The 22,442-nt window shown below is 41.3% G+C and overlaps 1 protein-coding gene across 1 annotated transcript in view; it reads right to left on the bottom strand.

The window, feature by feature from the left end:
- The window catches only part of TAOK1 (TAO kinase 1), a 72,255-nt gene that overhangs the window by 38,955 nt on the left and 10,858 nt on the right, over positions 1–22,442 (bottom strand). The window contains exon 2 of the mRNA XM_074923201.1: positions 1,763–1,989. Coding sequence (XP_074779302.1) covers positions 1,763–1,894 — 132 coding nt within the window. The 5' untranslated portion in view covers positions 1,895–1,989. The remainder of the gene's footprint in view (positions 1–1,762; positions 1,990–22,442) is intronic.

Genomic DNA, 22,442 nt, shown 5'->3' on the forward strand with positions numbered 1-22,442 from the left:
CAGAGGAATAAAGGACTGAAAACACACATTCCCCCCCACTTGAATTCTTTATACATATTTAATTCACATTAAATTTCTCCCTCCTTGTTGCCCTTCTCATCTTTTGAGTTTGAGGTATCGAGGACATTACACGACAGTTTCAGGTTCAAGATCTCAGACCTGCTAGTAATACAAAGATACCATAACACAACACAATTTACAGGCTAAAACTTCGTATCACAGTAATAGCAACAGCGTATTTTCTTCATTGGAAACTCACTCTTACTTGACAAAAATAAAGCCCACAAATGGGTTGGAGAAGTGTGATGCACTGCTTACACTTGTCTTTTTGCAAGTGCCAAATTAGATGTACTTTCTGTCAAAGAAGCACAGTCCAAACAGCAGTGAGTAATCACACTCTTTAGTAAATAAATACCAATCTATAATGAATTAGTAGTTTAAAATGGGGGGGGGGGGGGGGGGGGGAAGAGAAAACAGGGCCTAGAAATTAATGACCTCTTACTTTTGATGTCTTTGTAGAAGGAGCTGGTAATGGGCAATCAGCCCTTACCACAGCTACAAAGTTCAAGCAGTCTACAAATGCCAGGACGGCAGCTTCTGGCTGATGTTTGGGAAGGCTCTTAGCACACAGCTCCCAGGTTACCTCTAGCTGGTTTGCCATACCCGTGTGGTTCATGCACGCCTCAGTACAGTGCTCCTGAAAAAACTTCAGTAATATTTCCACATAGCAGGAAGACAGATTTGTCGGTCCCCTCCTTTTTCATCCTCTCTTTAACCCAAGTGAGTAAATGAGATTACATAAAGGCCACAGGTAAGTACTGTTGCGTTAGAAAACACTTCCTCCCCCAGATCTGTTCCCAGACAGTGGCGGCACATAGTTTTAAGCAGGGAACAAAATTAAGAAGCTTTTCCTAATTAGTTCATCTGTGCTGCATTAAATTTGTGCTGGAAGGTTCCCAACATGGTCTGCTGCAATTATTAACAATGAATAGGCATCTCATAAAATACTGACACAAATGGCTTTCTGAAGGAAAATTGGCAGGTTTGGCCACACCTCCTATAATTATAAATCTGAAAAGGTTTTCTGAGAAAAATGTTTTTTTAATGAAGGTCTCACAGTATGCACTTTGGTTAACATACAGCAACCTGCAAACGAGGTTACCGTGAGACATCCCGCCTTGGGTGGAGCTACACAAGCAGCCTGAGAAAAATTCTGCTGTCCAGACGTTCATGTCAAATAAGTTTTATGCAGATGAACACTGGGATTCTCGCCTACAGTAGGGAAGGATGTGACAGGACAAATGACAACAAAAGCACCAACATTCAGGTGTCAAACACAAAGAATGGCTTTAAGGAAGCCTGGGGGTATGCATAAAGGGAGAGAGAACTCAATTTCTCTCAAGGGACAAGAGATGATAAGGAGACAATCAGACCAAAAGAACTGCATTGCCAGTCAGAATTGATGAAGCAGAAGTCTATGTTTTAATTTGCAGATAAACCCCTGCTTGCAACACAACAATGCACCAGGCAAGTGCCACATTTCCAGTTTTTCTTTTCGGTTTGTATGCACACACCTTACAGATACTGCAAGCCTGTGAACGGACTGAGACTGTACAGACACCCAAGAAAACATCTCTGCTCCAAACACCATATAAAAAGATTCACAGTAGTTTCTTTTCCTCAACACATTCAAAAAAGTCTACATCTGCAGTTTAAAGATAAAAAGACACAGCTAAAATTCACAAGTCACAGAGCTACTTACAAAATAAACTGCTCCAAAGCTTCCATGGCCAATCTCTCGGAGATCTGTGAAGAGCTTTTCTGGATCTTCTTTGAAGAAGAGCTCTGCAATTTCTGGGTCCTTCAGGCTGCCCGCTCGGCTGGTTGATGGCATCCTGCTGGGCAGTTAGCCGACCGACTATCTGGGTTTAAAGTGCTGCCTCAACCCTTGGTTCATCTGTATGAATGGAGCCTCTTCAGCATGGATTACTGCAAGAAAAAGATTGCAAACCTTCACTCATTACCCTCTTCTCATAGAGCCAGAAACAAAGCTAGAGCTGAGCAGCTTCCACTTCTTCCAGAGCAAGCATCCCTGTTGCATGAAGCAGCACAGCCTATCTGCTGCAATAACGTCACAGTCCCGCTGTGACACCAGCCAAACATATCTACAGAACACAAGCCAAAATCAAAACACAAAATGAGACACATTCCTTGCTTCAGCATCTGCTCAGTCACCTGCAAGGCGGTCAACAGAATCTCTCCGACCTACAGCGATAACCAGTTTGTCACTAGTAAGCCCGTATAACCTTGACACCCTCACTCGCTATGTCTTCAAGTATTGTCTGGGCTTTGTGAAGTGGATGACAACTGCATCCATCCATCCATCTATCTATGAAGTTGATGACAATTGCATCTCTCTCTCTCTTTCCCTGCCTCCCTCCCTCCCTCATGGTCTTTGCAAGACAGGCTATATGATACAAGTATGATGTGTATGAACCATCACTTCCATTTACTAATCTGTATTTTTTTTTTTTTTAATTCAGCTCAGTATTTCTTTCTTCTGCAATTGTACTCCAACTAAGCAGCAGCCAGGGATCAATTTCTACCCATTTCAGCATGCATGCAAAGATGTCTCTAAAGCTTCTCCTTCCACAACTAAATAAGCCACAGTCCTTTTTTTTTTTTCCTCTTATCTAAATTCATGATTTCTATCTTAAAGTGCTTGCTCTTCGGAATCTTATTTGCAACCCCCTTCTTTAGGAGAACAGCAGCCAGAACAGGAGATAGCCAGTTCCACACACAACGCATGTCTTTCTACTCTGCTTCAGCAGATGCAAACATACATTTTAATTGTGATAGCACATGATACAGCCTTCTACAATAGACCCATTGGCAAACACTTTCTTCAGAGGAACTTGCAACTCCAGACGCCATTGGGAACGTATGAAATCCTTTCCATTTGCACCATGCATTTGCTTTTGTTTACTCAAAGCGTGTCTTGGAATTTACCCAGAACATACTTTCAAGTCAGGCTAAAAATCCTACTGTATCTTTACAACAGGTGAAGCCAGACAGCCATTACAAGTAAAATGCACTTTTTCTCCCTCCTAAAGGGAGGGCCTGGGTCTTGGGATTTCCTTTCAATTCACTGTAAACTGTCACCAATAAAAACAATTCTGTGTCACTGGAAGACAGCTAATCACACAGCTCACTTCTTTCCAAAAATCCCTGTCTGGTCAAGATTTGGGCTTTTTAAACTCATATTTCATATCTCAGTATCTCAAATTGTTGGGGGGTTTTTGGTTGGTTTGTTTTGGTTTGGTTTTTTGTTTAAGTTTTACATCTTCATAATGAAAAAAAAAAAGACAATAAACCTGAGTTTAATCAACGCAGCTGAAGGCGCTATCCCTGCCCATTTGTCCTCCTTTTCTAGACACTATAAACTCCACCTTTCTCCAAGCCTCTAGACCATCAATGAATCATTTGTTTTATCCTCCCTGCATAGCAATTCCTACAAGGATGGAAAAAGACATTCTCCTGCATGTTTATGCTCCGTGGTACTCTTCTCTAGACAGTTGCAGCATGTGAAATGCCAAAAACTGCCGGCTCCTTGTTAGTTCAAATAACTGCCAACATCGCTATAAGGAGAGCACGATTGTGTGAGAAACAGCCAAGACATACCTAGCTGTAAAGTCTGCAAGAGTCTCCAGTTATTCTGATGAAGACATGCGTGGGAGAGAGAACACAGGGAAGGGAAGCGCAATCCAGCATTTTCATAGCATTCCTCCAAGCAGTCAGCATTCAAAAATATTTATAATGCAACCCAAAATGTGTTTCCATGATAGTCCGCTCCCAGGGGCTAAGGAAAAACCGACATTCAAATCCCAGTGGTGGACCAAGTATAAAAACACATACATATATATACACACACACAGAAAATATGCAGCGCTCACAACTCTGCTCTACAACACTCGTGAGCATGCACACACGCTTTTCCTGTCAATGCAGGATCATTACAGGAACCTTTGAAGCAGACAGCATCAGCACACGACATACCCAACTGCCAATGAAGCCGAGCAAGATGCACAGGAACGGGACTGCAATATCCCCACCTCCCATTGCATAATGCAGTAACTAATACCGTGTGGGAAGGGAAATAATTGGCTTCAATTCAGCCCGTACCTGAGGCACACTACATTTCTGAGGACTGGAAGAAAAGTTTTTTTGGGTTATTTTTCTTTCTTTCTTTCAAATAAGCCAACAATATTTCACTTGATTCCAGCTCTTAACAAGCACATAACACTGAAAGACAACTGTTTCACATTTACAGCCCCCGATGAAACAATAGACAAAAAGCATCAGTCAGAAAAGCAAGAGAAAGGAGCTGGGGGAAGGGAGCTGATAACCAGAGCATACTCAGTATTATTGAAGGAATGTTTCTTGGATCGACGGTAATGATGTCATGTTCCATCTTTTAAGAAGCATCAGATTCTTACAAAAAGGACATTGTTGTTCAAAAGCAACTGCTGCAATCCCAGAATGCCCTTTTCCCTACATCTGTTAGTCAGAGGGGCTAGGCTTGGATAAACCTGCTAATATGGCCAAAAGTCACATGTCCCCGCGAGCGAGCGTGCGTGTGAGAGCCAGAGCGAGGAGAAAAACCCTGCGCGCACACAGCTGAGATGGATTACGGCTTTCTCCCCCTCCCCACCTACCCCCGATGCCAAACCAGCCACCAGACTCGTTCTTGGCATCGTTTCTGAGCACGCCTCTGAAATGTCATCAACAGGCAACACTTTTTACTGCTGCTAAAACTCTTACCAGGCTCATTGACAACACACACAGAAGCGGTACAGGACTGGCTACCGCGCTGCCGGACTTCGACTGGCACATCAGAGCAGAACTCCTCATCTACTGTGAAACACCTTAAAATACAGCTTTTTCCCCTTTAATCCTGAGAGCATCAAGACAAACTTAATTATCTTTATTCTTGGAAATAATTGCTGCTTTGAAATGCATGAGAATAAAAACATTAAGTATTAAAACCTCTTTAATAGAACAGTCACAAATGTGTGCATGACACTATGCTTATCATTTGATCTGCTTAGATGGAACAATAAAATGCATTAATGTAAATTCCATCCATAAGAAAGCTTTACACAGTCTCACTTAATAAAGTGCTCCCATTTTTTATGGATGCTACAATATTAAATTCCCTCAGTCTTCTTTTTACCCAGACAACATGCACTGCCTGCCAAAGCCTGACAGTGCCAGCAGCGGAGATGCTCTGCCTCCTGCTTCACAGTAATGACACCTGAACACTTCGGGGAAATGGAAGTGAAGTTAGAAGTGGCATGCAATGTGGTTATGGCATTATTTTGAATGTATTAAAAATACAGGTGAGTTTTAAGATTTAAAAAAACCCCTACAACTAAACTCCACTGAAAATTAAATCATATACCAGCAGGCAGCTAGTTTTATAAATGATGGTCAAGTTGCACTTACATATTTTACATTCTTCCACCCATGTAGTCTCTTTACTACAGGTTTTTTGGATGGGTGCAGCTATTGTTAAACACAATTGCTCCCAGTGGATGGGGCTGATCATCTCACCGTAGACAGCTCAGATCAGGTGGCCAGGTCCTGGCTGTGGCCAAGAGGCAGGCACCGCAAACAGGGTTTGGCACCTCTGACTCTGCCCATCTCTCCTGGCTAAAGAGGCAGTCTACCTACAAGCCACCTTGCAGGCTGCTCACATTAGATAAAAGAAATACCACATTTTTTCCTGGTTGTCACTCATACAAAAAGAGAATATTGCATTGCATAAACACAATTACTGGTACTTAGATCAATTCCACTCATAATCAACAAGATGATGTAGGAATATGGTAAAGATTCAAAATAAACAAGGGAATGGCCAAAGCACAAGACTGGACCAGACTATACCAGTCCATATAGTAGCCTGAACTAACTATGTTCAGTCAGTGGCTACCATTACTAGTGTAAATGACACTGACTGCAGGCCAAAATGTTTTATCAAATTACTTTAATCTGAACAACTACCAGTTAGTAGAAACCACATGCACACATCCACAGAAGTCTATGAATCAATAAGAGGTTACATTCCCTGTAATTATGGCTATATTAAATGTACACACACACCTTGAACCACTCACATAAGGAAGCTGAAGATGAGGATGGAGTAAGACCTGTTCTCTTCTGAGTTTTCTGCCTCCCTGCCATGTCATCTCAAGCTGAAGTAAGACCCACCCCTGTGACTAACATCCCCTGGGATCCTGCAGAGCAGAACAAGCAAAGCTCTAAATGGTCAGTTGCCATATTTAAAGTGCATATTTAAGACTTATGCTACAGAGGCCTCATAAATTAAAAACTGTCCACACTAAAATATCTGATGGCTGTCAGTGTCACAGATAACTGTCTTCATGTAATAAACAAACTTACTAAGAAGAGAATGTACTCAGCCTTCCCTGCAAAGGAGAAGGGAACCTACACACTGAGATTTCCACCCATCTGCCAGATTACTTCTCAAGTTCACATCCAGACCAACTCAGTGAGAGTGAGGGTGACTAAAAAGTATTGGGTTACATTAAGCATGAAATGCATCAAAGCATTTGTAGTTCCTTAAGATGATTCCAAAGTTTGCAGAAACCAAAGTACAATACAGGCTTGCTTGTAGATTACTAGCGTTAAAAACCAGCACACTTTGTCCATACAAAGTTTCAACATATTCAACATCCTTCAGCTTCTATACACAAGAATATTATAACCAGAGTTCAAATACCATGTGAGCACAGAACGGAAACAACAAACAGATTTATGCGTCCATCATCCAGTGTCTCTCCTTTTCCCCAGGTACCAAAAGGCACACTACAGACTCCTACAATGGCTAGTGAGGCCAACAGGAATGCTGTCCTCCATCACTGCACTATAAACAAGTCATTTGCAACTTGAGACATAAATATTGGTTTATGTTATAGCCATCTGCTATAGGATATGCTTAGCACAGTAAAATCTCTAAGAACTTATCTTTAGTATCAAATATACACAGTATATATTTTGCCCTGATAGAATATACGTGACACTTTAAAAACAAACAAACAAACCAGGAGACCAGTTATAGCACCTATGATCTTTAGAGCTGCACACTCTAAAGTGAATAATCAACACAGAAAGCTATTGGTCCTTTGCAGGTCTTCTTACTCAAAGTCAAAGCAGGAATAAAACAGCCAACAAAAAAAAAAAAAAAAAAACCTAACCAAAAAACAACAGCACACCACAACAGAGCTTCATTTGGAAACTGAAATTTAGATTTTTTTAATTTATTTTTTTTTAAAGCATCTGCATTGCATGTAGTGCAAACAGTTGCTACATTTTGGTGTAATTTCCTCTGGCAGGACCTAATGCAAGAGCATCAAATAGATGCGGAATGAGTGTCATCATGCAACTGTCAAAAAAAGGGAAAAGGGATTTTCTCTTACTTGCATATGGGTCAGATCCGGGGAGTGTATGAAGCTGAGATTAAATTATCCTCTCAACACACTATTAAAAATTTCCTGAATGGCTTCCAGCTGACACTGAAAATTTCCACCACTATCATAAATATGGTAAACTGGAACTAGTGAAAGAACTGACTTTTATTTTTTTTCCTTTTACTTGCAATTATGCCCAAAGTGAGAGTTAGATGGTAAAAATGCTTAAAATATTGACTTTTAAAAATTTCTGTATAGCACTGAATGCTTGACCTGAAAGCACAATCTTTTTCAAAGTAACAGACAAATTACTCCCCACTTTTGATAGACTCTGAATAAAAGACTGTAAGATACAAAAAGTAAGCAAAATTACAGAATGCAAGTTGCTGCTTGTATGCAAAATGTGAAGTAGTCACTACTCCATGCATTTTCAAGAAAAAAAACCACAAAGCTTAAGAGCTTTCTAGCAGACAAACCAAAAAGATCAGCATAAACCATGCAGAGAAAACCTCAGCTGAACTTTTGGTATCATATAATATTGCATATAATATGTGACTGAGAGTAAAATATCTGATCTACAACACTGCAAACAAGGCCACAATGTATGGAAATAGAAAACAATGTGATGAAGGGGGTATGTATCATCTCATCTTACTCCGAAATAGACTCTCTTCACACAAAATGGGTATTTTGCAATACCAGTGTACTCTCTTCGGGCAACAACAGCATGTTGCAACACCTACCCCCAAACCCATGGGGATGTAAGGGTGATGATTTGACTCTAACCTGGTGTTGGAAGCGGAAGGGTTGTACACTTGGCAGGGACGTATCAGAAAGGATGATGAAGGTCCAGCATCAGAAGAAACGAAGACTCGTCACACCAGGCAGTGCTGATGTATGTGATTTCAAGAACGATGCTACTATCCCGACTTATTTTGAGATCTGATGAATTCTGTGCATGGAGTTACATTATGCAAAAAGATAAAGGGCAGAGAGAGATTACCTACTATATATCCCATCACTTTCTTTGCTGTTCATCAAAAGCCAGGTAGGTGCTAGCCAGCCTGCTGTGGTGGGTCCTTTCTATAAGGGCACAGACATAAAAAATTCTGTTGGCTTATCTGAGATTCAGGGGATCTGCAGCCAGCGCAATACTGACAGCTTCAGGATTGTCTTTTAACCATCCTTCTGCGCATCTCAGTGAACACAGGGACACACATGCTCATCAGGTTCTCCGTGATCACTAGGAAAGTACAATCTGGATCACTGTGCCCAATTCCTCCTTCCAGCAAGCTTGTCAAAACTATATACCATGGTTTTTATTGCTTTCCAATTCAAAAAAAAAAAAAAAAGCCCTGGCAACCATCAAGTGCTGTGGACACTTCTTAAAACCTCTTTTTAACCTAGGCTCTGGTCCACCCATTTGACTTTTTTTTTTTTTTTCCCTGTTCTGACAAAAGCAGAGCAACTCTCAAGCGCCTTAACATGCACCGCACACATGGAAGACAACTTACTCTCTGCTCGCAGCAGAAGGCGGCTGTTTCCTTGAACAGCTAAAAATCAGCTTCCCGTCCATGCTCAATTACACCACAGCAGATGGTATCAAGTCAGTTGTATTGTAGGTGACTATCACAATTGAAAGTCTATCAGCATCTCCAAGCCTCTAAAAACGGACAGCAATTTCAGTCACTTGATTCACGTGAACCACATACCACAGACTACTTGCGTACTTGGGTAAGCCTCTCCCACCAAGCTAACAACACGTTACTTTTTCTCTTCCTAGTTCTGCAATTTGGAAGTCTTCCTGGAGTGGAAGAAAAAAAAAATAATAATCCCAGAAATGAAAGAAGAAAAACCTGGAGATGCAGCAAGTGGCATTTAGCTTCTCCCATGACCTGAAAAAGGGGCAACAGCACATGGGAACATCTCCCTTGTGATTCTGCTAACTTAGTTTTACCACTTAGTAGTGAGCTGCAGCTCAGATGAAAAAATGCTGACAAAGTAATGAATTTGCCTTTCTCTTAATTATCTTAAATCATTCTTTTTGGTACACTTGTTCCCCGCACTGGATCCTCTAGGACTATCTGTCATTAAGGAAAAAGGAGGTGCAGATGAATGGCATTCTACAAAAGACTGCTAGAAAAACGTTTAATATTCAGGTAAAAAGTGCAAAATGCTGTCACAAAACTGATCAAAAAAGGAACCATCCCGAAATAGTGCCAACTACAAGCAGAACAAAGACACCTGGAATGGGCTGAGAAAACTGTATTGCGGGATGTAACTGTGGACCACAGGAAAGCCCCACTGAGACTCTTCTACAATACTCTTCAGTCTCAAGCTTATGTATGCAAGATGCTCCTCTGCTTTCTGCCAGGCCCCAGAGGAAGGGGAAAGACAAGATCACCCTATCTTCAAGTCAGGAGCCCCTTCTGCTACCAAAGCCTGAAGCAGGTGAGATGTTACCGCTGTGCTGGACACTGCCCTAACGTGCGTTATGACACCAAGGAGCACTTCATGTGGTCTCCAGCCCCATGTCTACCTGTGTAACAACACAACTGCTTACTGCAAATGAACAGAGATCCTCCTCCATGACAGAAGTTTACAGCAAAGAACGGTCATCAAATGCTGTCCCCTTTTTATCTTTCATATTGCCTCATCTATGTATTTCTAGAAGGAATAGATCAGAAGGGTAAGATGAATCTGTACCTGGATATTGTGGTGAATTCTGGCAGCTACATGTCTGTGTGAGTGCTTATGTCCAAACAGGCTTTTCTTCCCCAAGACAGTAAGTTTTTCTTCCATGTGACAAAGAGCAAGCCTATCATTCCAGTAAGATCCTTTTTTCAATTTCTTTTAAAAAGATTTTTAGGGAATGGGTCTATCCTGGAAAAACCTCTTTGCAGATATTTTTTTCTTCCGTTCTTTCTCTGCTTCTCTACCTGTATTTTTCTCTTGTATTATACTTCTTCACAGAATAGCCTCAGGAAGACACTTTTATGTTAGAGTACTGCTTGCATTTCTCTTATACATGCACTTGTAGACTCTGCAGCTTACTTTGATTTCCTCTCAAGATTCTGACACTAAAATGTCCATCACCAACTCCCTGAATTACTTACCCCAGCATACTTTCTGATCCCTCTGAGCTGTTCTGCTTGGATGTTTACTTTCCAGGAACCTCACTAGCAAAAGGGTAGAAAGCTAAGTTTCCCTCACCCCCGTTGACAAGGCCAGGATCTGTGTTTCTGGGTTGGGTACACATATTTGTTAGGATGGTCCACACCAGCAGTAAAGTGCAACAATTATCCTGTGTTTTCCATTTAAAACAAAATGGAAACAGTTTTCTGTATTTCTGATTATTTCAGCAATCTTTCAAGTTTTCTAAGTAGTGGAAAAGATAACTAAGTGGGTAAGCTGGTTCCTGTGTTAAAGACAGATATTCTAAACAAACTAAATCTATGTTGACAATTTACATACGACAGTTATAAACAAACACAAACCTACCTAACACTACCAGTACTCCTGAAAATACTCATCATCTTTTTTAACTGGCAATTTTTGCAACATCGTTCACCCAAAACCCACCAAATCTACCACTGACCCTACCACTTAAATAACACAAATAAAAGACATTACTGATGCATTTGAAAGAAACATTAATGCCAAAAAGCATCCTGTATTTTTTTTCTCCTATTTAAAACAAAACATCCCGTGGGATCAAAAGTTAGACCTACAGAATAGATGAAGCATTCATTTCTCAAAGACCAATGTCATGAAAGTTACAGAAGGGCGAACCATACCTGACATACTCAACACTAACATCTCCTGAATGTCTTTGCCTGTGATAGTTCTGGTACATTTATTAAGAAGGTCAGCTCTAAATTTAGTAATTCCTTAGGCTAGCAAAGCTATGAGGAAGGCAACTGGAAAAAATGAATTCTTCTGTCCTCCTTCTTTTGTAATTCATTAAGTTCACAGTCACTGCCAACTCTTTCCCTTTACTACATAAAGCATTGCATTAATACCAAATCTGTGACTGCATCACCTACAGACAAACTCTCTGTGGCCATGTCTCTTGGACTAAGAAGCATACATTATAACGTTACAACGATGCCAGTGCAGGCAGCACACTGGCCAGGAAGAGGTTAGCAAGTGGCCAGCTGATGAGAGGCAATTAAGTCTAGAGGCAAAAATACTGGAAAACTCCAACTGCCCATAAAAAAAAAAAAAAAATTAGTCAGATATCCTAATGGGACTTGAGTTTAAAGAAACCTTTCCTTGACCCCTATGCAATTTTGTCCCAGAACAATAAATATAGTAAACGTAAGCAAATTAGCTACTTTGGATTCAGCATAAATAACTCAGAAACAAGCTACTAAAGCTCACAACATCGATAATTACCCCTGAGAAAAGAAGTAATTAAAAAGTAGCAGTATCACACACAATTTTAAAAAAGAGGTCTGAAAGGAAATAATTCAAAGTCTTTCTGATCGATAAGTAAAAAAAAGAAATGAAAATGTTTAAGTTGAGCTTGCAGTTGAATTCACTGGGGTGCAGGAGAACGCCAGGACGCATGTCCATGCCAGCCAGAGGTTATATCCAACCCCCCCCCCCCCAGTCCACAGGTCAGACTCTTATTTAGCAAGTAGGGACCAACCCAAGATAGAAAAAGTCAAACAGAAAAATCCAAAAGAAAACTGGAAGATTCTGTGGGAATAATCTTAAAAACCAAGCTGTGACAGTGAGAAGCCTCAGGTGGTTGCCCAGCCTGATCCAGTACTGGGCTGGAAAAAAGCCTTGCAGGAAAGCAAGGCTACAGGAGAGAAGATAAATTACCTGTACAAAGAAGATGACTAGGTGTAAGGTATGGTGCTGTCACAGACCATATATCAAGAAAGCTGGTCCTTCAATAAACTCATAAATTAAACATTACTGACCTATGGAGATGAGTAAGGAGATGCCCTAAAAGCCTGACGTAACGCCAGAGTGATGTATGCTTTTGTCACAACTGCTGCCCCCTTCCAACAGCTGCTGCTCCAGAGGCTCCCCACAATGGCTGCAGCCAAACGGAAGAATTAACTGAACTAATAATTAGTGGAAGTAACATGGTCATCACTTGGTGACTGCAAAACACTAAGAAATAACAAGCCAAACATTTATGCACTAGTCTGTATCTCATTAAAATAACAGAACAATTCAAAAGGAAATTCAGAAAAAAGTGGGCAAAGTTTTATATACAAAATTATTGTATTAATTAGTCATAGGTGGAGAACAGAAACACCACCTCTGAACTGATACAAAACTCTGAAAAAAGCAAGAGGTCAGATATATAATTACACATTTTGAGCAAGGGAAAAGGCCCTTGCAACCAGAGTGACCACAGATACTGTGCAAATCCTGCATAATATTTGCATTTAAGATCAGGGATGGGAGGGAAAGGAACATGACAAGTTTTATTTAGTGCAGCTGACAGTACCAGAAAGTACACAGGAACCTTAAAAAAAAAAAAGTGAATGAGCAACAAGACAGGAGATGAAAGGTCAAAAAGTAAATAATTGTCAAGCACATATCTACTCTTAAATTAAACATAACTCAGGAGTTGAGCCTTGTGCAAAAAGCTCAATGAAAATAATTGCACAATTATGCAAAGACAACATCAGACTTTTTTTAAAAAACCCCAAACAATATAAAGAATCAATTAGGAAAATAATACAGAATTTCTGACAATACATTAGGGAAGTTTCTGCCGTGGTCTGCTCCTGGCTATTATTCTTCACTCATACCTAGCAATAAAATGAAAGTACATACAAAAATGCTCCCGGTGCCTCTCGTGAAAGCATCCAGTTGTTACCACTGCCAGAAACAGCAGACAGGACCAGCCAGGCGATGTATTAGAATCTGGATGACAATTTTTATATTGCTATTCTTCCAGCATCATCAGAACACACTCTGTTATGAAAAAGGTCAAGTTTGTTTAACACAGGAGTTTATAAAATATATGACTACTATCATAAACAGAAAAAAGGTTTCTTGAAAGGCCGTATAGAAATAATGAGAAAGTACTAGGTTCTAGTAAGGTGCACGTATGTGATGGACCTTCATCACTGGGCAAATGGAGAAAAGTCATTTCAGAACAGGTTATCAGTGAGAGACTGCTCTGTTCTTTAGGAGCAACCAACCACCCTGAGCACACAGAAAGCGGCGTTAGCAATACAGCAAGGCTGTACAGCTGCTTACGCAAGTTTGCAACTTAAAGCAGGTTCAAGAAGGGGTTCAAACAAATTTCAGCATCAAAAGAGTTTAAAGCCTTCTGTAACTGTTAAATCTGTTCTACCAGGTTATCTGTACCCATAAACAGAGTACCTTTACTGAGCAATTATTTCACACATTTCTAGAGCCTCCGAGCACCTCCTTTTCTGCTGGAATTGCCCAAAGTCATGGCAATTTGTCCAGTTGTACTCAGGTTGAGTATTTATTTTTCCTGTCTCCACATGACTGAGCAGAACAACTTTTTGAACAGCACACAGCAAGGGGATGAGTCAAACAACCAAAAGCAAACAACAACAAATCAAAAAACACCTTTTTTGCTATTTCACCTACTTGAAACGCTTCTCCAGTGGGTTCTGCTAGGTCTAGATTACTTCTCTTTACACCTTCCACTTAATGCACATACTGAACACTATTTTTTAAGATAACAAGCATACCCTTTTAATTCGATCAGTTTTATCTGCTTTCATGGGGGAAAAAAATGCTCATTTCTAATATACAAAACAATTTAGGTAGCAGTGGTTCAGATACAGAATACTGGATAGTTAAGATCATACGACTGAAGGTCCTATTAAGTCCTGTTCATGCTATTTTAAGCAACTTTATAATGGAATCCAATCATCAAATAATAACCAACTCCTGAGGATTTCTCAAAGACACTACTCTGATTACAAGGCTGCTCCAGAACCCCACTCCTATTCTGATTAGGAAGCAATTTAAGATTAAGAACTGATTAAGACTGATTTACAGTTTGTATTTATTATTTGTCAGTGACTTACTCTTTTTCCAATATTGTCCTTAAAGTTTAAACGCTTTTCTTCCCTTTTCAACACTGAGGGATAAGCAAAAGTACAGAGATATAATACATAACCCCTCAGCCTGTTAGCTGGAAAAAGCAAGCCAGGTTTGCCTCCCTTTACAACACAGGAGAGGGAATTGACTTCCCAGACCATCCAAACAGCCCTTCCTCACATCTGTCCCAAACCAAGGCTTTTGTTGTTTGTTTTAAACATCCCTGACCAGAATCCTCCACATCTGTTTATTTCCTAGACACATAGCATTAAAGTTTTAAAATCACCATGGTATCAATGCATATACTCAAGTTTTTCACATCTTCCCACTTTGAATTGGTAAACCACATCTTTATATTTCAATTTTATATATATTATATACACATATATTTATATATTATATGTCATATTTCTTGTTACTGCATGATCATGCACTTTGTACTATCCCATTTATGTCTCTATTACAGCAAATCCTCCAGCTCATTCAGTCCTGCTGAGTGAGACTCCAGTCCTCCCCGAGATTGATGATGCCCCCCCAATTTTGCCCCAGTAAATTTTATTAACACCATCCTTTCACGCGCACATTGAGACCAAAACACCATTTTAAACCGTCTGAAGACTGGTCCTTGAGAAGTATCAGCAGCTTCCCTCTAGCCCACACTTCTTCCTTCAACAGCACTAACTCACATTCCTGTAGTCAGTCCCTAAACCATTACACCACAGTTGGCTTTAAGAAATCTCCAACACGATGCTGTGTCCCGCGCTGTACTGGCGTTCACCTATGTGAGATGAGCTGTACTTGCAGTCCTCCTCTATTCTGGCCACTGTCTTGCTCCATCAGCTCTCCAGCAACCCTTTCCTGTTGAGGATAGTCCCCCTCACAACCCATCTGTCCCCAAGCATAGGAAACACTGTACAAGTAGTTTTTAAATCAGAAGGTGTGGGTGTGCATACAAAACATATCCTTGCTGCAGATGGGGGAAAGGATAAGAAGTGTGCAAGAACCATTGTCTTTTCCATTCCTGCGCTGACAGCTGCCCCACATTTCTGCCTGACACTCCCCAGGATGCCCTTGCTCCCCATCACCTTCCCCAGCTGCTACAGCTGAGCAAGACCACATCATCACCAAGCTGCCGTAATGAAAGCAATGGCTTCTGGAAAAGACTTGAAAAATTAAGTACCAGCTGCACTACCCGGAATCCATCTAGACAGGGCACCAACGGTAAGGAGGGAGAAACAGGTTTTGTGACCCCAGGAACAAGTCCCCCACTGTGGCTCAGCAGCCCCAGGCCCCGAGTGAGGGGGAAGGAGGGTGCCAGAGCAGAGGGGAGGCAGTGGCAGCTCCCACCCTGCACGCTCGTGCTCCGGTCGGTCAGCTCAGGTGCACTGGTTCCGCACCTCCAGTGGCTGGGTGGGAACACAGAGACCTCCCCATCCTGGCACGCAAGGGAGGTTCATGGTCTGTTTACCCAGAAGTTTTGGGCCTGTCTGCTGAAATTCCATAAACCTGAAAGATTTATTTTAGCAGCTCTGACGTCACTCTCACACAGGAATAGACATCCCGGCAGTGAGCTTTGAGACTGAAGCAGAAGTTTCTAAGGGCCTTCTTCCCAAATTCAGGCAGCCACAGGTTTGTGTGCCACATTACAGCTGTTCCGTTTGCTGACATCTTCTCTCTTATGTACTTATATACCCATTACCATAGTAACCACATTCCTCAGAACATATAATGTAATTTTTGTATCTAGTGTATTAGAACAAAATTATTAAGGTTACAAAGGCAAGCACTCCAAAATTAGAAAGTGTCAGAATTCAGACTGCCATCTCCCTTGCCAACACATCTTCGCTTGCTGCCTCCCTCCACATCTCCCGGGTTCCCAAGTCACTGCTCCTGCAATACCTCCAGCTCCATTTCTCCACCAGCTGTAGCTCCTTCCTCTCCGTTCCCTCTGCAGCCCCAATTTCACTATACTTCTGTCCTGACATTCTTATCTCTCCTCTTTCATTTGACTTTTATACCTCCTGCACTCACACCAGGCATCTTCCTCCTCCACACCGCCTGGATGCTCTCCAGGAATGATTCACTGAACCCAGGACAGAGACTCCCAACAGTTCAGGAACTGGAAACAATAGAAGCATTTCTTGCAGGGAAAAGTCCTTCTGATCTCCTGTAGCCCAGGGCTGGAGCATCTTCAGCTGCTCTCTGAGGATAACTGCCTGCTCAGCATCAGGAGCTGCAGAACACTTAAGCAAAGCGTAGTGCTGGTTTACCTTCTCATTACCATCGCACATTGCACTGTAAGAGTGAGTCCCACTAAGGAATAAGCCCCTGTTCCAGAAGGTGTTTTGCAAACACAAAGAGAGTCTCCATCTTCATGGAACATCTACAAAACAAATTAACCTTTATGCTTTACCTGCCTATATCATTATTTTATGTATACACTGCTAGGAGGAAGACACATGCATGGAATGCTCAAGTGCTATGTTTTCTCTGAACACCAGCATCTGCAAACACTACAGAACTGAAGAGAGGAATCCATTGCCGTGGAACGTACCAAGTAAATTCAGATCTCTCCTTACAGAAGGTTTACTAAAAAGTCCTTCAAATCAAGACTTAAGTCATCCTGTTGCTTGACTGCCTCCCCACTAGAAAGACAGGTTAACTCAGTACATCATTGTGCACACACAGAAGGTAAAACGACTACATCTTTTCTCCAAAAACCTGCTTTAAAAAAAAATTTATCTGGCTCTTCTCTGCTTTTGACAGTATTACTAATTGTCCTGAATACAAGGGATGAAAGAGGTAGGTCAGCATCTGCACCTGAAGGAAATAATTCAGAAACAAGGCCCACAAAGCAGGTTTTAATACCCAAGGTCCATCCTGCCTAGGTTGACTCTTACTGGGAGACTTTAAAAAAATTATTCTCCTGTACACCAACTCTTTAGCTCCCAAGCAAGAAATCCAGCACTTTCTTCTGGACAGAAGACAGGAGGAAAGTGCTTAAGTTGTCTGAATGTACCTAGTAAGTGTTAAAAGTATTTTAAGGATGAAAAGGCAATTTCAGCTCAAGTAGGAACAGATCCATCCTAAATTTGACAGAAAACTGCAATCAGAAATTGGTCTATTCCAATAGCACAGATCCAAACACCTTTATATTTCACGGGTTCTTTGTGTGCTCACACACAAAGCCGCTTAATCCAGCTGTTCTCAGCAATCATTCACAAAAGCAAATGAATGAAAAAGAAATAATCAGCAACCATCTCCACTTCTACCCTTTAGCTGAGGTGAACAATAATTTGATTGCTTCGGTCGATGGACAAAACTATTTTCCATGCCTTTAAATAAAAGGTTAATTGAGATAAGGTGGAACCTGCTCTTACACTTGGGCTTTCTGAAAGCAAGGTGGTCCTGCCTGTTTCAAGGACTCTGGCCTCAGCTTTTGCATGAAGTGAGGCAGGATGCTGCGAACAGGTGACTTTTCCAAGACTGACCCGATCTTTGAGAGACACAATAAAGGAATAGCATTGCAAAGAAAAAGCCAATTAAAATAATCTTACACTTCTCCTTAAGCATCCACTGCTGGCCAGGACTGAGGTCGAAGGCCGTTGTCTTGGCCAGCACAGCCCTGCGCCTTGCCGGACGGCAGCGGTGGCTGTCATGAGGAATCTCTGAACTGAAGGCAATCAGTGGTTTGGTCAGAGCTGACCCATGCTCTTCAGAGACACACAATCATGCCATCTAATGAAGGAGGGCAACTGGAGATGATACGGCTACCCAGAGCTATAAACACACGGCACAGCTGGAGTGCAGTATGGTCTGAAGAGCTTTCTTAAGACTGTCTGAAAAAATTGCCACATAGGGGTCTGAATCTATCAGGATATAGAAAGAAATAAAGTAGCAGGGGACAAGGATAGCCACGAGAACAGTCCCAAGAGAGCAGTGGGACAGGCGTTGCCAGGTGAACATTAGAAATTTTGAAAAATAAGTCACCTACTGGTTTGCTTTGGTGGTGAGTTTAGTTTTGGGGTTTTTTTTGGTGGATGGTTGGTCGGGTTTTTTTCCTCTCAGAAACAGGGCTTGGTATTCTTTCTCTTTTTTCATTTTAGCAAATGGACAACTCGCACAAAACACCACACTTTTCTTACATGACACCCCCTAGAGACCTTCCTATTTTCCTGGAGAGTTTATCAAACATTTTCAGACAAAACAAGAGGTTGGCTGCATCAGTTTCAATACTGTCACTGTATCTGTCCAGGTTCCCTTAAAATGGTCCTCTTCCTTACAGTATTTAAGAATCTACCTTACACACAGCTACAGCTGCAGTGAACTAGTCCTTATTCTGAGGTAGAAAAATTTGCAACATTTTTCACTTAAATTTTAGAAAAATTCCTGAAATTTAAAAAGTAAAAGAGCACATGAGAAGACAATTGGTTGTTACTTAAAATCCAGCTTAATTAATGACAGCTATGCATGTTCAGATTTTTATCATGCCAGAGATATTTTATACTGAGAAACTGTATTAGAAATTTATCCTGGTGAACAGCAGAAGCTTTTACAAAGAGCTTTTCCTTTTGGGACAAAAGTGATGGTTTGCACTGGGGTTGATGCTATTTAATTGCTGGCAAAAAATAAAATAAAATGGTCTCTTTGAAACAGCAACCATTTGTTCCGAAGTTGAAATATTATGTCTGTGGTATTCAAACGTATTGTTCAGACAGATTGAAGAAAGGAGATCACAGCTCAGGCCGATGGTTTCACAGCCTGCAGAGCAAGGACAGCTCTGCACGACTAACACCGGCCGACTGTCAGCTCACTGCGATGGAGACAACCACACCTGTGACATCTCCACTCACAGGCTCTTTGGCACTTCTCAGGTCTTATGCTGGCTCTGGAAAAGTGAGGAAAAACCAGAGCTCTGGTGAGTAGAGGCTGCTCCATATCCCTTCTTCTTTCATTTTTACTGCTTTCTCCTAAGAGAGCATCACTCAACTGCCAAAACTCACAATGTCACATCTCACCTATAGCTTCATTACCAAGGCTTAAAAAGCACCTGATATTTGCTGAGTACTTAGTAGAGTTGCAGTAAACATTCCTACCTGACAAACATGTAATCTACGTGACTAAGGGGTGACCTGTCCAAGACGGCGCAAGTTCACAGCAAGAAAAGAAAGGTCTGACATCCCGTTTCTTATGCCAACCATTAAATACGTAAGGTCTGTATTTCTTTTACAAGTCTCACCCAGTGTTCAGTCTATTAAAATAAGGAGCAGTATTATTTACCTGATTTTATAATCTTTTATCTCAATATAATTTACATTTATCACAAGACAGAGTGTTAAACCTTTGCAGAAGAACATCCAAGTCAGTGAATAACAGAATCCTGACCATCAGCATCTTCTGACTTGAGACTACCAGTCTGCATACAACCAGAGAACATGGGGGCTGAAGGCTGCCTCTGCTCCAGTGGCTGTTTAGAGGTAGATGTTACCAAATTCCTTTCACATCTGTTTAGATTTCAGGAGACAAACACCCATTTCACACACAAAAAACCCACCTTCTTTCTGGCAGCCAACTATTTGAAGAGGCACAGAGAAAAAAGGAGCTCCTTGCCCCTAGAGGCTGCCCGTGAAGGGCACTAGTAGGGTCTAAGAGCAGAATAATACAGCAGATTTTTGCACTATTGCAGTCTGCACTGCACCTACTCTAGGGATAAATAAAATTCCAATCTCCACAATCTCCAAGGCTGTCAATCTGACACCTTTTATGAATACTAAACTCACACATATAAAGAACTTCTTCCTTCATAGGTTTTGAAACATCTCACATGCCGTTTCCTACTGGTAACTGAACAAGCAGCATAATTTCATACCTGGCAATTTGAAGCCTCTTTTTCAGCAGTTTGGAATAACAGACTAGGCCTTTTGTTTGTCAGTAGGAACAGACAAATAAGAAAAAGAAAAAAAGAAAAAAGTTTCAGGCAACATTTCCTTTATTAAAATAAGATCTATCTGCTGACTGCTCCTGTTGGCTAACAATCAAAGGGAAGTCAAGTGTCCATTTTACAAGTTAAGGATCTTGGATTTTTGAGCTGGGAAAGTAGGACAACCTCCTGATACCTTGGGCAGATACTGCCCTAACAACCGAGTAAAAAGCAAGAACTGCTCCCTCATCATGCATGCAGATCACCCATGCAGCCCAGCTGGACAGGGAGCTACTGAGAGCTCAACATGCCATGCCAGAAAACAGTATTTACTTTTTGGATGCAAGCTATAAAGAGCAACCAAGAAGTAATTAAGGTTCCTGAACACAACGGGGCAAAGAATATCAGCTCCAGCGTTGCTCCCTGCCCAGAAGTTCTTCCTACATCTGGAGAGCTTCTCAGAGACCACCAGCCTGTCTTCTCACAACCAATACTCAGTTTATGGCCTCCACATACCTAAAAAAGCCTCTCTGCAGATTATTTTGCAAAGTCATTTTGAGTGATTGAATATCTAAATCTCTAACCTTAAAAAAAGAATGAACCTATCCCTATTTACATGAACCATATTGCTCAGTATAGCTAACAAGCTGCATGAAACCCAGCTGCTGCTAGGCCACAAAAGGGCTCCTCTAAAGAAAGAAGAGCTCGGATACACTCTTACATTAAATTTCACAGGCTTGAACAAAATCAGCCTGGTTATATCACTCCTGCAGTTGGTTTTGGCTGCTCCTCTGACCCTGGCCAGAGCCCAACAGTAACCTTGGTGGACATCTGCTGTTAGTACTACCATGACATTTATACAAACATCTGAAGCGTATGGGACTGTTCTGTAGTAGTAACCAGCACGAGCGTGATGACAAGTCACTGTGCAGTGCTTATTTAAATATCTCCAAAACAGCAAAAAACAGAGAAAGGTAACATTAAAAGAAAAGAGAACCCCGAAGCAAGCAGGACTTGGATTTTTACAAAATGCCCGTGTATTTGCATCTGGCACATACTATACGTGACATCCTCCAGCAAGGCAGGAAGAAGTTATTTTTGAGAACTTGATAGTAAGAACTGAAAAGAAATAACTGCTTCTCTCGCTCCCTTTTTTCTATTAAGCTAATTCCTGTTGTATAAAGTCAGCTTGAAAGCCCCTTTCAAAGAAAAAGGGGGAGGGAAGAGAGGAAGAATCAGATCTACTTGTTTTTTGCATTTGACATTCAGGTCTCGTTCCCCTGTTTTGTTTTCCTGGAGGACGCGGCGGCGCAGACCTCGCAGAATGATGACATCACACCTACAAAAAAAGCAAAACCCAAACAGGAGGGAAGCAGCTCTCCCTCCAACAAGAGCTCAGAACAGCGGCTCTGCTCCTGGCTGTTACCCTTTGGACAACACAAAACTCAAGGTGTCCAGGGGTAAAATAATTTTCCCTTTAGACCCCTGGACCATGGGAACAGCCCGTGAAAATGGGGAAGGTGACAGTCCTACTGCTTTCCAGGCCAAGCAGAATCAAGTTAAAAGGTGTTTAGTTACTGTTTGCCTATAAAGATACCTTGAACAGTGCTTTGTTTTATGCTTGTTTATGCCTGTTTTATTATTGGTTTCAAGTTATACAGGCAGGTGGCTTTCACCATGATGAAACAAAGCAAAGCATAGCATGTTTAAGTCGTTGTAAACGGAAAACTGCTCTTAAAGCCTTTATAAAGTTATTTCTTCCATATGAGGTAAGCATTCTAAAAAGCATCTTTCCTGCAGAGCAAGTGCATATGCTACACCAGAGACAGAAATTGCTAGATGTGTATGCATGCAGAAGGTAGCACCTGCAGAGGAGAAAAACACGCCTCTTGCAGCGAGGAGGCATTCATACCTTGTCTGTATTTATTAAAACTCAGGAGAGGCCTGTGCTAGAACATGTGCACTGACTGCTCTGC

This window comes from Athene noctua, chromosome 19 (genome assembly GCF_965140245.1).
Source record: "Athene noctua chromosome 19, bAthNoc1.hap1.1, whole genome shotgun sequence".
Classification (NCBI taxonomy): Eukaryota; Metazoa; Chordata; class Aves; order Strigiformes; family Strigidae; genus Athene; species Athene noctua.